This window comes from Sorex araneus, chromosome X, assembly GCF_027595985.1.
Source record: "Sorex araneus isolate mSorAra2 chromosome X, mSorAra2.pri, whole genome shotgun sequence".
NCBI lineage: Eukaryota > Metazoa > Chordata > Mammalia > Eulipotyphla > Soricidae > Sorex > Sorex araneus.
This window is the reverse complement of record NC_073313.1, coordinates 157955031-157971253: the sequence shown is the minus strand read 5'-3', so window position 1 is coordinate 157971253 and position 16223 is coordinate 157955031. Positions and strand designations below refer to the sequence as shown.

At 63.3% G+C, this 16223-nt stretch overlaps 2 protein-coding genes across 3 annotated transcripts in view; both read left to right on the top strand.

The window, feature by feature from the left end:
- Positions 1–4912, top strand: part of HDLBP (high density lipoprotein binding protein) — a 43422-nt gene extending 38510 nt beyond the window's left edge. For both annotated transcript variants that reach the window (XM_055119753.1, XM_055119754.1), the window contains exons 18-28: positions 494–715; positions 790–1008; positions 1096–1234; positions 1359–1504; positions 1648–1752; positions 1830–1964; positions 2291–2434; positions 2790–2975; positions 3085–3201; positions 3280–3408; positions 3486–4912. In XM_055119753.1, coding sequence (XP_054975728.1) covers positions 494–715; positions 790–1008; positions 1096–1234; positions 1359–1504; positions 1648–1752; positions 1830–1964; positions 2291–2434; positions 2790–2975; positions 3085–3201; positions 3280–3408; positions 3486–3572 — 1629 coding nt within the window. In that variant the 3' untranslated portion in view covers positions 3573–4912. The remainder of the gene's footprint in view (positions 1–493; positions 716–789; positions 1009–1095; positions 1235–1358; positions 1505–1647; positions 1753–1829; positions 1965–2290; positions 2435–2789; positions 2976–3084; positions 3202–3279; positions 3409–3485) is intronic.
- A 5701-nt stretch (positions 4913–10613) lies between these two features.
- On the top strand, positions 10614–13116 carry LOC129399850 (COMM domain-containing protein 8-like). Its single transcript, XM_055121189.1, has 2 exons — positions 10614–10656; positions 12020–13116. Exons 1-2 carry the CDS (start codon positions 10614–10616, stop codon positions 12562–12564), a joined length of 588 nt encoding a protein of 195 aa, XP_054977164.1. The 3' UTR covers positions 12565–13116.
- The last annotated feature ends 3107 nt before the right edge of the window (positions 13117–16223 follow it).

The window sequence follows — 16223 nt, the reverse complement described above, 5'->3', positions numbered from 1 at the left end:
GTTGTGCCACGGGGGTGCGGGAAGGGAAAGGCTCCATCTCACAGTCTGCTGAGGTGGAGCAAAGGCTGGTTCTCAGGGCGCCTGGTGCCGGCCGCAGTCACGGCCGTCCTGTATGTCAGCTCGGGCCTGCGCCCGTGACCCCACGGGGAGGCCAAGTCTGGTGCACTGCCTGCCTCTCACCAGGGACCAGGGTCTGCGCTCCGTCCCGTCCCTCCTCCGTGGGGGTGGTCGGGCTCGTGCGCTGCTTTGTTGGGTCCCGCCCGGTGGCTCAGGGCTGGATCCCGGCTTACACTCGGGTCACCAGCAGGCCCAGGGGGCCCTACGTGGGCCGGAGATTAGACCCGTTGGCTGTGCCAGGCGCTCGCCCTCCCTGCTGGGGTGAGGCCCGGAGACGGGGTCCCCGGGTCAGCGCTGCTCCTGGCTGGCACGGGGGTGGGCACAGGGCCGGGCACAGGGCCAGGCCCCGGCCGACACATGAGGTGCTTGTGTGCAGCAAACCAAGAGCTTCACCGTCGACATCCGTGCCAAGCCCGAGTACCACAAGTTCCTCATTGGCAAAGGCGGTGGCAAGATCCGCAAAGTGCGGGACAGCACGGGTGCCCGCGTGATCTTCCCCACCTCGGAGGACAAGGACCAGGACCTGATCACCATCGTGGGCAAGGAGGAGGCCGTGCGCGAGGCCCAGAGGGAGCTGGAGGCGCTGATCCAGAGCCTGGTGGGTGCCCGGCTCCGGCCCCGGGGCTCCGGGTGGCCGGCACAGCCCTGACCCTGCCCCTGCCCCTCCCCCAGGAGAACGTGGTGGAGGACTCCATGCTGGTGGACCCCAAGCACCACCGGCACTTCGTCATTCGGAGAGGCCAGGTGCTGCGGGAGATCGCCGACGAGTACGGCGGGGTGATGGTGAGCTTCCCGCGCTCGGGCACGCAGAGCGACAAGGTCACCCTCAAGGGCGCCAAGGACTGCGTGGAGGCAGCCAAGAGGCGCATCCAGGAGATCATCGAGGACCTGGTGGGTGCCTCGGCTCCCCTGGGGAACAGGCCCCAGGGCCGCTGGGGAGACCTGCGCTACAGCTCTGCCCTTCCCCCCGCCCCGCAGGAGGCCCAGGTCACCGTGGAGTGCACCATTCCCCAGAGGTTCCACCGCTCCATCATGGGCCCCAAGGGCTGCCGGATCCAGCAGATCACCCGGGACCACAACGTGCAGATCAAGTTCCCGGACAGAGAGGAGAACCCAGGTGGGCCCGTCCTGACAGCCCAGAGACGGTCCCGGGCCTGCCTGTGGGGGTGAGGGTTGGGCTCCCGTGCACTCTGACCCCTGGCCTCCAGCCCCGCTCAGCGCCACGCTGGCCCTCTCCACAGTGCCCAGCGCAGAGCCAGCCGTCCAGGAGAACGGTGATGAGGGGGGGGGTGGCCGCGAGGCCGAGCCAGGCTCTCCACGGCGCTGCGACATCATCACCATTTCTGGGCGCAAGGAGAAGTGTGAGGCTGCGAAGGAAGCTCTGGAGGTGAGCACTGGGGGCTGGCCTGGGGCGGGGATGCCGGCCCAGGTTGGCCGTGTCGTGAGGCTTGCCTGTCTGGGTGTCCGCCCCAGGCACAGGCTGGCCCCCCGCTGCAGACAGCCCCGGGCCTGACCCTAGTGTCCCTGCAGGCGCTGGTCCCTGTCACCATCGAGGTGGAGGTGCCCTTTGACCTTCACCGGTACCTCATCGGGCAGAAAGGCAGTGGCATCCGCAAGATGATGGACGAGTTTGAGGTACAGGCGTGGGGCGTGCCTTGTGCCCGGCAGCGTGGGCGGGCGTGCAGGCCCTGATGGAGGCCGCACACGTGCAGGTGAACATCCACGTGCCGGCCCCCGAGCTGCAGTCGGACAGCGTGGCCATCACAGGCCTCGCCGCACACCTGGACCGCGCCAAGGCGGGGCTGCTGGAGCGTGTGAAGGAGCTGCAGGCGGAGCAGGAGGACCGGGTGAGTGCGGGACAGCCGGGGACAGTCGGGCCCGCGGGCGGCCCGGCCTCACCCCAGAAGCAGGAGGTGAAGCTGAGCCTGGAGCCTCCGTGCGGGCTGGGCCCCTCGCCGGGCGCCACACTCAGCAGTCCCACCCATGTTCAGTCAGGCCTGCGGCCCCCTCGGGCGCCTCCCTCGCTTGGCCCAGCCTGCCAGGCCCACCCTGGCCGCTCACCCCGGGGCGGGTGACCAGGGCCTCGCACAGCACCTGTCTTGAGAGCCCACCTGGAGTGGGCCCCTGAGGGCCAGTGCCTCTCCGCACTGTCTCACCTCTCGCGTACCTGTAGGCGCTCAGGAGTTTCAAGCTGAGCATCACTGTGGACCCCAAGTACCACCCCAAGATCATCGGGAGGAAGGGGGCTGTGATCACACAGATCCGCCTGGAGCACGACGTGAACATCCAGTTTCCAGACAAGGATGACGGCAGCCAGGTGAGGCTGGGTGGGGCACAGGCGGGGCGGCCCTGAGAGCCCTGGGCAGCGGGGTCTTGCGGCTGAACCCCCCCCCCCCCCCGCAGCCTCCTGGCACATCAGAGGACCCCCGGGTCCCATTGCCACCACCTGGCTCTGTGTGCGACCAGGCCGAGTGCTGGAATCAGGGTTCCGCCTGCAAGGTTGGGTCGGTCCCCAGCATCAGAGTGTGTCCGAACCTCTGCCCTTGACCCCTCTCCAGCCGTGTGTCCCTGCTTCCCTGATGGCAGCCTGGCCCCTGTCCCCTCCTCACAAGGCCCCATTCTCAGGGCGTGGCCGAGCCGCTGACCGGACCCTCTCGCCACCTCTCTCCCAGCCGCAGGACCAGATCACCATCACGGGCTACGAGAAGAACACAGAGGCCGCCCGGGAAGCCATCCTGAAGATCGTGGGCGAGCTCGAGCAGATGGTCTCTGAGGACGTCCCACTGGACCACCGCGTCCACGCCCGCATCATTGGGGCCCGGGGCAAAGCCATCCGCAAGCTCATGGACGAGTTCAAGGTGACCCGTCTTCCTGTGCCCTTTGCCTCTAGGAACCGGGGTCTGGCCAGGCTCTGTGGCCCTGGCCCCAGTTGTGGCCACTGGCCAGCATGGTGTGTGATGGTTGCAGGTGGACATCCGCTTCCCGCAGAGCGGCGCCCCGGACCCCAACTGCGTCACCGTGACCGGCCTCCCCGAGAACGTGGAGGAGGCCATCGACCACATCCTCAACTTGGAGGAAGAATACGTGAGTGGGGTCTCGGGGAGGTGGGAGGGGGGGCGACCGGCCAGGCCGAAGACTGCCGCCTCACCGCTGTGCCCACAGCTGGCCGACGTGGTGGACAGTGAGGCCCTGCAGGTATACCTGAAGCCCCCGGCCCATGAGGAGGCCAGGGCGCCCTCCAAGGGCTTTGTGGTGAGAGACGCCCCCTGGACCGCCAGCAACAGCGAGAAGGTCAGCTGGTGGCTGCCCCGGGCCTGGGTGGTGGCCGGTTGGGCTGGCGGCCTCTGACCCGTGCCCTCCCCCCACAGGCTCCAGACATGAGCAGCTCCGAGGAATTTCCCAGCTTTGGGGCTCAGGTGGCCCCCAAGACCCTCCCCTGGGGCCCCAAGCGATAATGATCAGAGCGCGACACCCCCAGCTGCTGACCCGCCCGACACCACAGCGGGTAGCCGGCGCCACAGTCGACCAGCGGCTGCCCCTGTCCATTGTTGCTGCCCCTCCCCCGAGGTCTCACAGTGAAGGCTCTGGGCCGGCCGCACGGCGTGAACACTAACGGGCCCGGCCACGCCACCACGCACACGCACTCTCGGCTTCCTGGTCCACCCAGCATGTCCGCCAGGCCCGCCTCCACGCCGGGGCGAGCCGCCGTGGCGAGTCCACTTCCTGTGTTATGACCTCAGGAAATAAATTTCCTTGACTTTATGAAAGCCAAAACGTTTTCCTCTTCCTTTCCCGTCCCTCTGCCCCTCCTGCCTGTCGCCCAGACCCTCCTTCTATAGGACGCAGTGGCACCTTCCGGCTGCCGGAGCCCCCGCCCAGCTCACCCCAGGAGAGCTGGACGGAGAAGAGGGGACGGGGCTGGGGGCCGTGGGCGCAGCGTGCAGGGAGGGGCCCCAGCTCGCTCGCGGCCTTTCTTCCTCACGCCTCCTCTCCCAGTGCTGCCTCCTTTCTACCTCACCGCCGTGGCGCTGCTCGCAGCCTCTCGCGGGTGTGGGCCCATGGGCCTGAGCAGCACCGGGGGCAGGAAGCCCGGTGTCCTGGCAGGGGCAGAGGCCAGGGTGCTGCAGAGGAGGCACGTTGGCTGGGTGAAGGCCCGCCCTGGACGGGGAGCGCTCCAGGGTTGGTCTGGGGGCCTGTGAGACCATGGGGCCTCCGCCCTCGCCACTCAGGCCTGCCATGCATCCCTCCTGGGTCGCAGTCACTTGTGCTTGGACCGTCCATTCCACCCCACTCATACAGTCTCGGTCTCTTCGTAACTGAAGCCTGGTGAGGTTTAGACTCGGCAGTTCCTGACGAGAGCAAGGTGCTTCGCCCAAGTCTAGCCTCACAGTCTTTAGGGAGGAAGGCACGTCTCCTGGGTAGCCTCCCGGCAGCCCCGCGGGGTTGGGGCTCCCCCTTTGGCCAGCCGCCTCCCTCCTGATTCACTTGTCTTCATCCCCAGCCCCGCCAAGTCACTTTCTTCTCCCGGGGAACTCTGCTGTGTGTCTGGGTGCAGACCCCGCTCCTGAACCCCGGGGGACTTTGCTCCCTGTATGGGGTGTTGTGCAGGTTCTGAGGTGACTGGGCAGGGCTGGGGCCTGTGTGTCCCGTCATCTTCCACATCGTGTGCCCACAGCTCATCCATCCCTTGGCCTTACTCTGGAATTTGGAGATTATATGCAAACGTGTATAAAGGCTCGTGCATACGGATGACACTGGAATTTTATAAATTCTAAAATAAAAACCTTAAAGTAGATGGAGTGTGTTGAGACTCATTTCATTACCCGCAGGAGCCTGCCCAGCGGGCACCAGCGTGGAAACCAGCGTAGCCTGTCACAGCCTTTGCTCATGTTTATCACGTTCCGCTGGGGGATGGGTCGGGACAGCTGCCCGTGGACCCTGCAGGAAGGGCCCGAGGGCGTCTCCAGGGAAGGGGGCGGGGTCACGAGGTGGCTGCACAGCTCAGGGGCTCTGCAGGCCCAGCCCGCCCGAGCCCCAGGGGAGAGGAGTAGCTGGGAGGGCTTTTTGGGGCCTGGTGGCCAAGCAGAGGAGTAAGGGCTTGGCCGTGAAGGTGTGGCGGCTCCTGCCTCTCAGGTGCCCCCACTGCTGGCAGGGACCCGGCTGCTGGCTGCCCGGCGGCCTGCCTGGAGACGGGGACAGACCTGCCCCTGCTACGGCTCCTCTTGGCCTCAGGCCACAGGCCACACCGGAACCAGAGTGGGCGCTGCCCTCCTCCCGCTCTGAGCCGGGTGCTGGAGGCAGACCCCGAGGTCCCGTCTGGGAGGGAAGGCTGGGTGGGAGGCCGAGGCGGCGCCGTGGGCTGGAGCTAGGGCTGCTGGCCAGACGGGACTGAGCCAAGCACCTGCCAGGGGAAGGTGGTGTCGCGGCTGGTACTGCCCACGCTTGAGCTCAGCGGCACTGACCTGGGGAGGTTGGGCACCGGGAGGTCGAGAAGGCGGCCACAAACCACGCGCTGGGCAGAGGCGCCACGGGAGGGCTGGACGTGCCCGGCGGAGTCCCATGGCTGGGCCACAGCAGGAAGGAGAGGTGGACGGGAGGTGGAGGCCAGCCTCCCCGCCGGTTCCTGGGACAGCCTTGGCCCCGAGGTCCTGGGTGCGGGAGAACTGTGACGTGCCCTGCTGGCATCAGTGTGTGTGTGGGTGTTGGGCCCTGACCCTGGCCTGCACTGACCCCACACTCGGCGTGACCGTGGCGGCCCAGGCAGTGCCGGGAGGCCTGGGGGCACAGCAGTGGGAGTGGGGAGTGCTGGAGCCGCCTCAAACCCAGGACTGAGGCCAGGCGGATGGCCAGGGGGCCCGGCTCTGAGAATGGTGTCCCTCAGGGCCCTGGGAGCTTCACACCTGCAGGAGAGGTGGGGTCCTCCCCACACCTCCTCCCCCAGGGCGGCCTGAGCTCTCCTGAACGCCTCCAGGGCTCAGCTCACTGTTCCAGACCAGCTGCTCTGCCTTCGGCCTGCCTGGAGGTGGGACAGACCTGACATTCCATTACTGGGGAGCGGGGCTAGAGGGGGCCCCACACTGGATGCCCAGGGCTGACTCCTGGCTCTGTGCTCAGGAGCACTCCTGACAGGGCTCGAGGGACCACATGAGGTGCTGGAGATCAAACCCGGATCAGTCAGCCTCCACGCAAGGCAAGTGCTGTGTGCCAGCAATCTCTCCGCACAACGGCACTGTTTTGTGACAGGCTTGTGTGTGTCACCCCAGGCAGGCAAGCACTGTCACATCGTCACTGTTCCAGAAAGAGCAAAGGGACAGGTCGCTTGCACTGCACCTGGCAGACAGGCTTTGGTCCCCTGGAGCACCGCCAGGAGTGACCCCTGAGCACAAAGGGAAAGGAAGAGTCAGGGAAGCTTCGTGGAGGGAAGAGAAAGGGCCTCTGCCCACGCGAGGCGCTTAAGCAGGCCTCGGGTTTGGGTGTGTTTGAGCCGTTTCCTTTCAGAGCATTTCTGTGCCAGTGGGAGACCCTGAGCCCCGGGCGGGAGTGGACGAGCTCCGGTTCCCATAGCCCCCCGGAATGAGGTGTCCTTTCTGCTCTGCAGAACCCCAGGGACCTCCCACAGCCTCCTCACCTGCCTGGCCCTGCCCCTCACCTGTTCCAGGCCCTGCCCCTCACCTGGGTGCAGGGCAGGAGGCGGTGCCTGGGTGAAGTCCACGAGGCCGCGCAGGTGGGAGCCAGCTCCAACCGCAGTAGAAACTGGAGGAGGTGAGCAGGAAGGCTCCCTGGGGGCCAGTGGTCAGCAACCCCGAGCTCCCCTTGCCGATGACCGCCAGGTGTGCCAGGACTCAGGACGCCGGTCCAGACTCGGCCACGGGCTGCTGCTCACACACATCTGTGCGTGTCCAGCTGCAGCACCAGGAGGGCACGAAGACGGTGACCAAGCCAGACTGCGGCACTGCGAGGCAGCCAGGGTCAGAGGCAGGGTCCCCACCTGGAACCCCCTCCCACCCCCACTGTCTCTCCGGGACCCCCCTCCCACCCTCCACAGTCCCCCAGGACCCCCGTCCAGGACTCCCACTTGCCCACACTCTCCACCTAGGACTCCCCCCTCTGCCGCCCGACTGCCCAGGACCCCCGTCTGCCCAGGACCCCTGCCTGCTGCCTCCCAGAGCCCTCCAGCCCCCGGCCAGCCCGTACCCGTTTCCAGGCAGGAGCTCAAAGTCCAGGGCCACGTCCACCTTCCCTTCCTGCCACCAGTCCTTGAACTTCCTGCGGGGACTCCCCCGGCAGGGCAGCGGACTTCAGGGCAGGGAGGGGCAGGGAGGGCCACTCCCACCCTGACACCCTGACCCCTGCACGGGGACCTGAGGTGCCTCTGGGAGGGGCCCAAGAACAGGAGCAGGCGGGATCTGCGTCACGGTGGCCACAGTCACACATGTGTGTCACCGCATGAGCACACTCTAGCCAGGCTGGGGACTCGTGGGAGGAGGATGCCTGTGCGTTGCTGAGAACCGGCCCTCCCCACCGCTGGCCCTCCCAGCCCTGTCCACTCCCAGCTCTGCAGGTGTGGGGAGGACGCATCCTGCAGAGTGGCCCCAGCGGCTCTCCTCATGGAGGCAGGGGGACCAAGACGCAGGGAGAGGAGGTCTGGGATGTGGGCACTTGGGACCACCCCAGGTTCTCAGGAGAGGTGTGGTCAGCGCCCAAGTGGGCACATCCCCATATGACTGAGACACCTGGATCCAGCCGTGCCTGAACCCACACTTGGATTTCCACTCAGGAGCCGACAGAAAACCCCTTCCTTAGCCCATTGGAGCAGCTCCCGGACCCACCCCGAGCTGGGTCCCCGCTGCTGGACCCTGGGGAGCATGTTCCCTCCCAGGAGAGTAACAAATCCTGGGCACTCGAGAGCAGGAGGTCATTGGGCCTCAGTGGACACAGAACAGGCCTCGCAGCAATGGCACCCGCCCCTCACACACCCTGGGGCTCTCTGAGGTCTGCTTTGAGGGTCCTTGTGGTTGCAGAATCTCCTGACCCAAGCCCCCTGCTGTCACCCCCCCAAACTGTTGCCAGCAGTGCTGCATCTCAGCCGGGGGGTGGGGCGGAGCCAAAGGCTGAAGGACACTCAGGTCCAGGGAAAACTGGACCACCCACCACCTCCTCATTCTGGACCCCAGACATGGTTTGGTAGCTGCCTGGGCACCCCACAAACCTCAAGGGAAACCAGGGCCCAGACCACAGACATGCGCCCGGGAGCCTGCCCACCTGCCTGAAGAAGCTGAAGGCGAGGCCCCTGAGGGTAAGGGCGCCCTCGAACTCACTCTGTGGCCAGTGCATCTGGGTACGGGCCCTGCCCGGCCTCTCTCCTGCTCTCCCTTGGGGGGACGGGGGCACACCCGGGTGCTCAGGGCTCACTCCTGGCTCGCACTTAGCCCTCCCCCCGCTTGCTCTCGCCCAACACATCCACGGTCTGCAGGGAAGGGGGTGGGCAGCTGCTCTGGGAGCCCTCCTCTGAGTTCCCACAGCTCCACATGGGAGAGCCTTGAAAACTCCCCATGGTGTATTCATACGCCAAAACCAGTAACAATGATGGATACGATGGATCTCATTCCCTGACCCTGAAAGATCCTCCAATGTGGCACCATTGGAAAGGACGAGTAAAGAGAAACTGCAAAAATCTCAGGGCTAGGACAAATGGAGACGTTACTGAGACCACTCAAGAAATTTGACGATCAACGGGATGATGATGATGATGATGAGGAGGAGGAGGAGGAGGAGGAAGAGGAGGAGGAGTTGGTTGGCTAGGTCATGTCTGTCCTGCCGCGGCTGAGGGGGTCTTGGCCAGGACTTCACGTAGCTGCGGGAAGGTGAAGGCCGAGGGGAGGACAGCAGGGACGGCAGGAACGGCAGGAACTGGGAGCATCTGCAGAACAGCCCGCCCCAACTCACCGCCCCATCCTGGTCATCCCTCCCTGAAGCCCACAGCCCCGCCCCCGCAGCCCCGCCCCATAACCCCGCCCCACCCGCCTCCTGTATCAGCCCCGCCCACAGCATGGAGTCTGCCCCTCCCACCACCGCCCCGCCCAGTGTTTATACCCCACCCACTTCCCCGCCCCATCTAGTCCCGCCCTTCATAGCTCCGCCCTCTCCATTATTTTTATGGCCCCACCCACACCTCCACAGCCCCGCCCAACACATTGAGCCCTCCTCGGCAGGCACCTCTCCCAGTAGCCCCCCAGACCCTCCCCAACTTGACCACATTCCTGCCCACTCCCCATCCCATCCCCAACTTGACCACATTCCTGCCCACTCCCCATCCGATCCCCACCCCCTGCGTGCCCAAGGACAGCCAAGCCCCCCAAAGGCCCACCCCACAGCCCTGCTCTCAGTCCGCTCATAGCCCTGCCCTCCACAGCCCTGCCCCATCATTAATAGCCCCGCCCACATTATTAATAGCCTCGCCCACATGTCCCCACCCACCCCTCATAGCCCCGCCCACGTCTCCAAGGCCCCGCCCCACCCCTCATAGCCCCGCCTACGGCTCCACAGCCCCGCCCCACCCCTCATAGCCCCGCCCACGGCTCCACGGCCCCGCCCCACCCCTCATAGCCCCGCCCACAGCTCCACGGCCCCGCCCCACCCCTCGCAGCCTGGTGTCTGCAGCTGCTGCAGAAGCTGACTTGCCGCTCGGCTCATTCCAGGAACCTGTGGGTGCGCGTTCCAGGCTTCAGCCCTCTAGGCCTCCGGGACCGCTGTCCTCCCCTCCCCCCACACACCTCTCATGACATCTGCCACTAGGGCTGCCTGAGCAGGGCTCCTGCCAGGGGATGGAGTTGGGGGAGGGGTGGGAAGGGCACACGGAGCTCCTTGGTGTCCCCCAGCCAGCGTCGTCGCGCCCACCTGGACAGCTTGGACACCCGGAACTGGCAGTAGTAGTAATGGGGGGGGCACGTTAGGAACCTCGTGCTGCAGGATGTTGGGGACCCCAACATGCCAGCTGGAGGCCTGGTTGGGCAGCACCTGGGGACAGGCCCAAGCAGCAGCCCGGGTTCGGGTCAGGATGGGGCGAGGCCTCAGGCAGTGTCTGTCTGTCCCACCCACAGGGCCACACCTGGTGGGACTCTGGCTCCGCAGATCCTGCTTGGAGTGCACTGTCCCCTCCCCCACAGCCCCCCCTTCAAGGAGGCCCTTTTCAGTGGGTCTGATGGGAGGGGGAGCGCACGAGGGTCCCCGGGACTGTGTATCTGAGCTGGTGCTCCTGACGGTAATGTGTGGCCATGTGTGTGTGCACGCATGTATGTGTGTGCATGGTCTTGTGGCCTGTGTGGTATATCTGTACTGGGTGGTCACGTCCATGTGTGTGCATGTGTGTGCGTGGGTCTGTGACGAGGGCACATCTACACACACATGTGTGCATTTGCCGTGCAGTTCAGGGGTCTGTGGCTGGTCGGCCGTTGGTGCCTGCCTGACATCAGGTGCTGGCCCCAGACCCGTGCATGATGACGCCGGCTCCTGTCCACAGCCATACTGCTGACCAGGCTGGTGAGGAGGCTGGCTGTGCCCTGCTCATGTGGTCACGAGCACTAGCCAGTGGGCAGCAGCCCAGCTCACCCCTGAGCCTCCCTGTGCCCACGCAGGGAAGCCTGTGCCTCATAGCCGTCTGGGCTGGCTCCTGGGGGTGGACAGGGGCCCCAGGACAGGGGTGGGGGTGTGGCCGCGCCCTTCAGCCCCAGGTACCCTCGGAGTACCTCCTTGTCAAGGACCGGCTCCCCACTCTGCCCTGGCCACACGGGCCTGTGTCACACACGTGTCCATGCAAGACTGCACACACTGTGCCCCAAACTCCACACGAGGGAGGGACACTGACCTGAGCCCTGCACCTGTCCAGGGCAGGGACCGAAAGCCAAATGGATGGGGAGGAGTCGGGACAGGAGGGCGAGGAGGGTCCGAGCGGGTCAGGGCCTTCCAGTGCAGACCCACAGGCGTGTCTGCACATGGCCTGAAGCAGGCACCGGGACCAAGACCCGCCCGTGGAGGACAGGGACAATGTGTGCTTCTCGTTCAGCTACGCTGGGCTTGCTCCTGTTCCACACATGGGGCTCGAGGCTGGGCCAGGCAGCTGTACAGACAGGCCGTCCTCACCTCTGGCACACACCGCTGTGCACAGGTTTCTAGAAAAGTCTCCCACCAGGCCCCGTGGGTGTTGGCCTAGGTCCTGGCCAGGCCGTCCTGCTGCCCAAAGTCCTCCCAGATGAGCACAAAGTCTGTGGCCACAGGGACACAGAGGGTGGAGGACCGAGGCAGGCCCCGGCCAAGTGTTCGCGTCTGTCCCTCTCACTCCCGTCCCCTGACGCCCCGTGAGGAAATGAGGCCTCTCACCCGTGCCTGCGGGCCCCTGCAGACTCACTTCCCGGCACACTGCCTGCAGGCGGTTTCTCCACCTCCTGCTGGAAGCAAGGGCCAGAAGGAGGGGACACCGGGCCAGCCTGTGGGGGAGGGGCAGGGCGCCTCTGGGGGCTCTAAGGAGTGAGGGGACCCCGCTGAATGACACCAGCGCCCTCGGGACCAGCACAGCGCCAGGCAGGTCCATCCCAGCACCAAAACCCAGCCTGGGGGTCCCAGCATGGGGGTTCGGTTCCCAGGCACGGGCCTCAGAGCACGGTTGGGGTCCCCGGTGAAGGGGCCAGTGATAGCACCGAGGGGACAGTGAGGAGCGGCAGGGACCAGAGCCTCCAGGGCACTCTCGGGGGGCACAGGGGACAGTCTGAGACGAGATGGACAGGGGGCAGAAGAGGCGCCAGGGGAGACAAGGGCGACGGGGGGGGGGGGGGGGAGAGGCCGAGGGGTGGGGACAGAGGGCAGGAGTTTGGTGGTGGCAGGAAAATCCCCACATGCCACACTGCAGCCCACGAGGGCACAGACAAAGCGGCAAAGAAGGCGCGGGCCTGGGGGTGGGGTCTGGAGTTACTCCACAAAGTCATTGATGGCATTTGTGGCCAGGCTCCTCCTCTCTATCAAGATTACCAGAATGTCTGGGATTCAGCAGAGTGGACAGATGTTCTAGAAGATATCACCAAATTTTTCAAAGATGCAGTTGGCAGAAATTTATCTGATGAAGAGATATTTCAGCAGTTGAATCAGTTGAATTCATCTCATCAAGAAACTGTCATGAAATGCTTGAAAAGTAGAAAAAATCATATCAAACAGACTCTGTTAGAAGAAATAGTTAATATTTCTTCTGCGCAGCTAAAGGATTTTGATTGGCAGTTGAAGCTAGCTCTTTCTAGTGACAAGATTGCGACACTGCAAATGCCACTTTTAAACCTTCATCTTGATGTTAGAGAAAATGGTGAAGTCAAACCGTATTCTGTTGAAATGAGTAAAGAAGAGTTGCAGAACCTAATTGATTCCTTGGAAGCCGCTAATAAGGTTCTCCAGCCTTTGAAATAACTGGAAATGAGATCCAGCACCAGCAGATTCCACTGCTACAACTACATACAGAGTGATCCTCAGAAAACCTGCGGAATTTTGTCTTTTATATCAAGCTGGGGAGAGCAATGTTGAGATTACAAAGATCAAAGATAAAAAAAAATAATCTTTTCTGAAGAACAGGAAATTACATAGGAAATGCATTAAAAAAATGAGAGAAGAAAAAGCTATAATAGCAGTTTATATTTTCAGGGTGACCGTTGCCTCATTAAATATTTCAGAAATCCTTATAGATAGATCATACGATTTTATTGAAAGCTAAAAGTAGACTTTAAAGTAATAAGCATGTAAAGCACAAATGTACTTGAATATTGCTTTGAGAAGTTATGTGATTGGTGAGGAAGCATACATACTATGGAGTCAGTAGTTTGTGGTATTTTTGGAAGATTACTTTTAAAGAATGTGTAAGCTGCATATGTAACTGAGGACATTTTCTAACTTTCATATGTCAAAGGAAAGACTGTAAATATAAAATTTCTTCAAAAAGAAGCTCTACAGGGGCTGGAGCGATAGCACGGCGGGTAGGGCGTTTGCCTTGCACGCGGCCGACCCAGGTTCGATTCCCAGCATCCCATATGGTCCCCTGAGCACCGCCAGGGGTAATTCCTGAGTGCAGAGCCAGGAGTAACCCCTGTGCATCGCCGGGTGTGACCCCCAAAAAAAAAAAAAAAAAAAGTAAAAAAAAAAAAAAAAAAGAAGCTCTACAGACTTCAGCAAGAAAAATAACCTAAATTTATGAACAATTTAAATTACAGAAACTAAAATCTTATACTGAAAACAAGGAAAAAGTGAAAACATTGTCATATCTGCATTTTGTCTAATCTAGAAAATGAGCTTTAATAATACTGTGTAGTGTAAATATTGCTGTTTAAATATCAGCCAAGACTGTAAACGTTTACTTCTGTTATAAATAATAGTGGATTTAGCAGCTTTAGATGCTAACTTCATTTGGAAAAAATACATTTTTGATTTCATTTAACTTACAGTGAACATTTTGAATAAACAAAGTTTATAGTTTCAAAAAAAAAAAAAAGCGGCAAAGAAGCTGCTACCTCTTGGCCACTGGCTCCCACGGAGACCAGGGCGCCAGGGCCCGGAGTGCCCGTGGGGGAAGGTGCCTGCCACAGCCGTGGTCGGCAGTGCCCGAGAGGGCCTGGGAGGACGGCTGTGGCTCCTAGGCAGAGACCCGCACAGGCAGCGGGGAGCACTGTGGTCCGGGCCAACAGCCACATCCCAAAGCGAGAGCTGACGGGCCAAAAACAAGGCGCCCATGGCTCCAGGGGGAAGCAAGCGGCTGAGCAGAAAGTGTGACCCGGGTGTGCGAAGTACCGCAGAGAGTCAGGGCTGGTGGGAGAGACAGGACAGAGGGACAGTGCTGGGCTTGCACGAGGCCCACTCCTGCCCCTGCACCACAGAGGGCCCCTGAGCCCACCAGGAGTAATCCTGAGCCGGGTGGCCCCAAACCCACCAAACAGAAAAAGGCCATCAGGGCTGCTGCCCTCGCATCGCACTGGCCACACGTGCACACCCGTCTCCCGCTGTGGGGCCAATGCTAGTCACAAGATCAGGAGCTGCCGCAGTGGGTGAGACACGAAGACACGGAGGCCCACATCCTCTGCCCGGCTTTCCACAAAGGGGCCAGCACTGGGCAGGAAGGAACTGGTGCTCTGGGGGCGCAGTGCTGAGGCTCGGTCCACCCAGAGGCCGGTCAAGGAACAGCATCAGCAAACAGTCCAACAAACGCTCCAACCGGCTAGGCCGTGTGCAAGGATGCCTGGGAGCCACGCCCAATGCACTGGAAGCCCCTCCTCCTTGTGCTGGAATCCCCGCCCACCCGGAAGCCCCGGAAGTCACACCCATTCGGAGACCGCCTGGAAGCCACGCCCACTCAGAGACTGCTTTGAAGCCCCGCCCCTACGTGCTGGGAGCCCCGCCCAGATGTACTGGAAGCTCCGCCTACCGAAAGACCCGGAAGTCCCGCCCACCCGGAGGTGCCTGGAAGCCACGCCCCACTCTAAGCCGGCCTGGTAGCCCCGCCTCCGACGTGCTGGAAGCCCCGCCCGCCCAAAAGGCCCAGAAGCCACGCCCACCCCAGGAGGTCCTGGGAACCACGCCCTCTCAGAAGAGTCCGGAAGCCACGCCCACTGGGAGAGTGTCTGTAAGCCACGCCCCCGACACGCTGGCAGCCCACCCACTCCCGGGACTCTCCCCGCGGACTGCGAGGGATGCAGGAGGCCTCTAGTTCTTCCCTGGTCCCAGCCCCTAGGTGTGATCCGGAGCAGTGGCTACGTGTGCGAGTCCCGGTGAGCCCCAGGGCAGCTGGCAGCCACAGGTAGTGACAGCTGCCGAGGGAAGGGGCCAAAGAGAAGAACGGGCCAGAGAGCACAGTGGGCAGGGCGCTTGCCTTGCACACGGCCGACCCAGGCTGGAACCTGGGCCCCACATAGCGTCCTCGCCAGGTGTGGCTGTGGGTGTGGCACACTCTCCTGAGTAAGAACCGAAGGAAAGGACACACACTGGGGACAGGTTGTGTGGGGTGGGGGCCGGGCAGAGGGCCTGGGGGCACAGCAGTCCCAGTGCCCTCTCCAGCCCTGCCTGGGGGTGGGCAGACTCGTCCAGTTCTCCTCCGTGTGCCCCAGGAGCACAGCTGGCAGACGGCCAGGCTGGGACCCACTGCCCTGGGTGTGGCCAGGTGTCCACCTGTTTGGGGGAGGGATGGACAGAGGTATTGGCCACCATGGCCTGCCCCACCCAGTGGGACACAGAGAGACAGTGTCAGCCACAGTGTCCCGCTGCCCCCCCCCGGGGCTGCAGGCCCTGGGCTGTCAAAGGTCCAGAGGTCAGTGGGGTAGGTGAGGGGCCCGTGGGTGGGTGGGGGCCAGCTTTAGGGCAGGAGTGGGGGTGGGTCGGGCTCTGCGATCTGCAGGGCCAACAGTGGCAGCCCACGAGCTCTGAAGAGGCGCTTGATGGTCAGGGGACAGAACCCCTGAGTTTCTAGATGCCGGGGCAGGGTCTGTGACCCCCGAGAGGGGGGCCCCCGGGGTGATCTGGGCAGATCACCCAGGTATGCCCGTTAGCCAGTGCCCAGGGCTGGCATCAGAGCAAAGCTACGCTGCCCAAGGGCCCACAGGGTGGGTCGTCCCTCTGCAGCCCTGGTAAAGGGCTGCTCTGCCCAGGGCCCAGCACATCGTCCTCACTGCCTCTGGGGCCTGCTACCGTCCCCTCTGCAGTGACCGGATCTTCCCCTGGCACATCCCTGCCCTGCCCAGCCCCTGGGTCTGACCCGGACCCGTCCCCACCCGGGAACTGACCCACCCTGACCTGTCCCTCACGCTGTGTCTGGGATGCGCCTTCAGCATGCAGGTGGGGTCTGCCCTGTGTCCGGCCCTCGAGAGGGCGCCGTCCACTTCTGAGTATTGGTGGGTGAGGCCAGAAGCCTCCCCTGACCAGGCTGCACCAGGGGACTCAGTGGCTGCTGCCCTGCCCTCCTGCCCCTCCCGTGCCCAGTGGCCATGTCGCTTGGGGGCTGCTGGGCCCTTACCTCCCGTACGTGTTCTCCTGCTCCTCGTCCACGCCCACGAGGACTGCAGTGCTCCTGGGCCGCCTGTGCATCCTGCTGC

Bases quoted from the DNA above. Each gene is read 5' to 3' on its own strand.
- LOC129399850 (XM_055121189.1), top strand. From the start codon at position 10,614: ATGACGCCGGCTCCTGTCCACAGCCATACTGCTGACCAGGCTG. The intron at 10,657-12,019 runs GTGAGGAGGCTG...GCCACACTGCAG, and splicing joins CCATACTGCTGACCAGGCTG to CCCACGAGGGCACAGACAAA.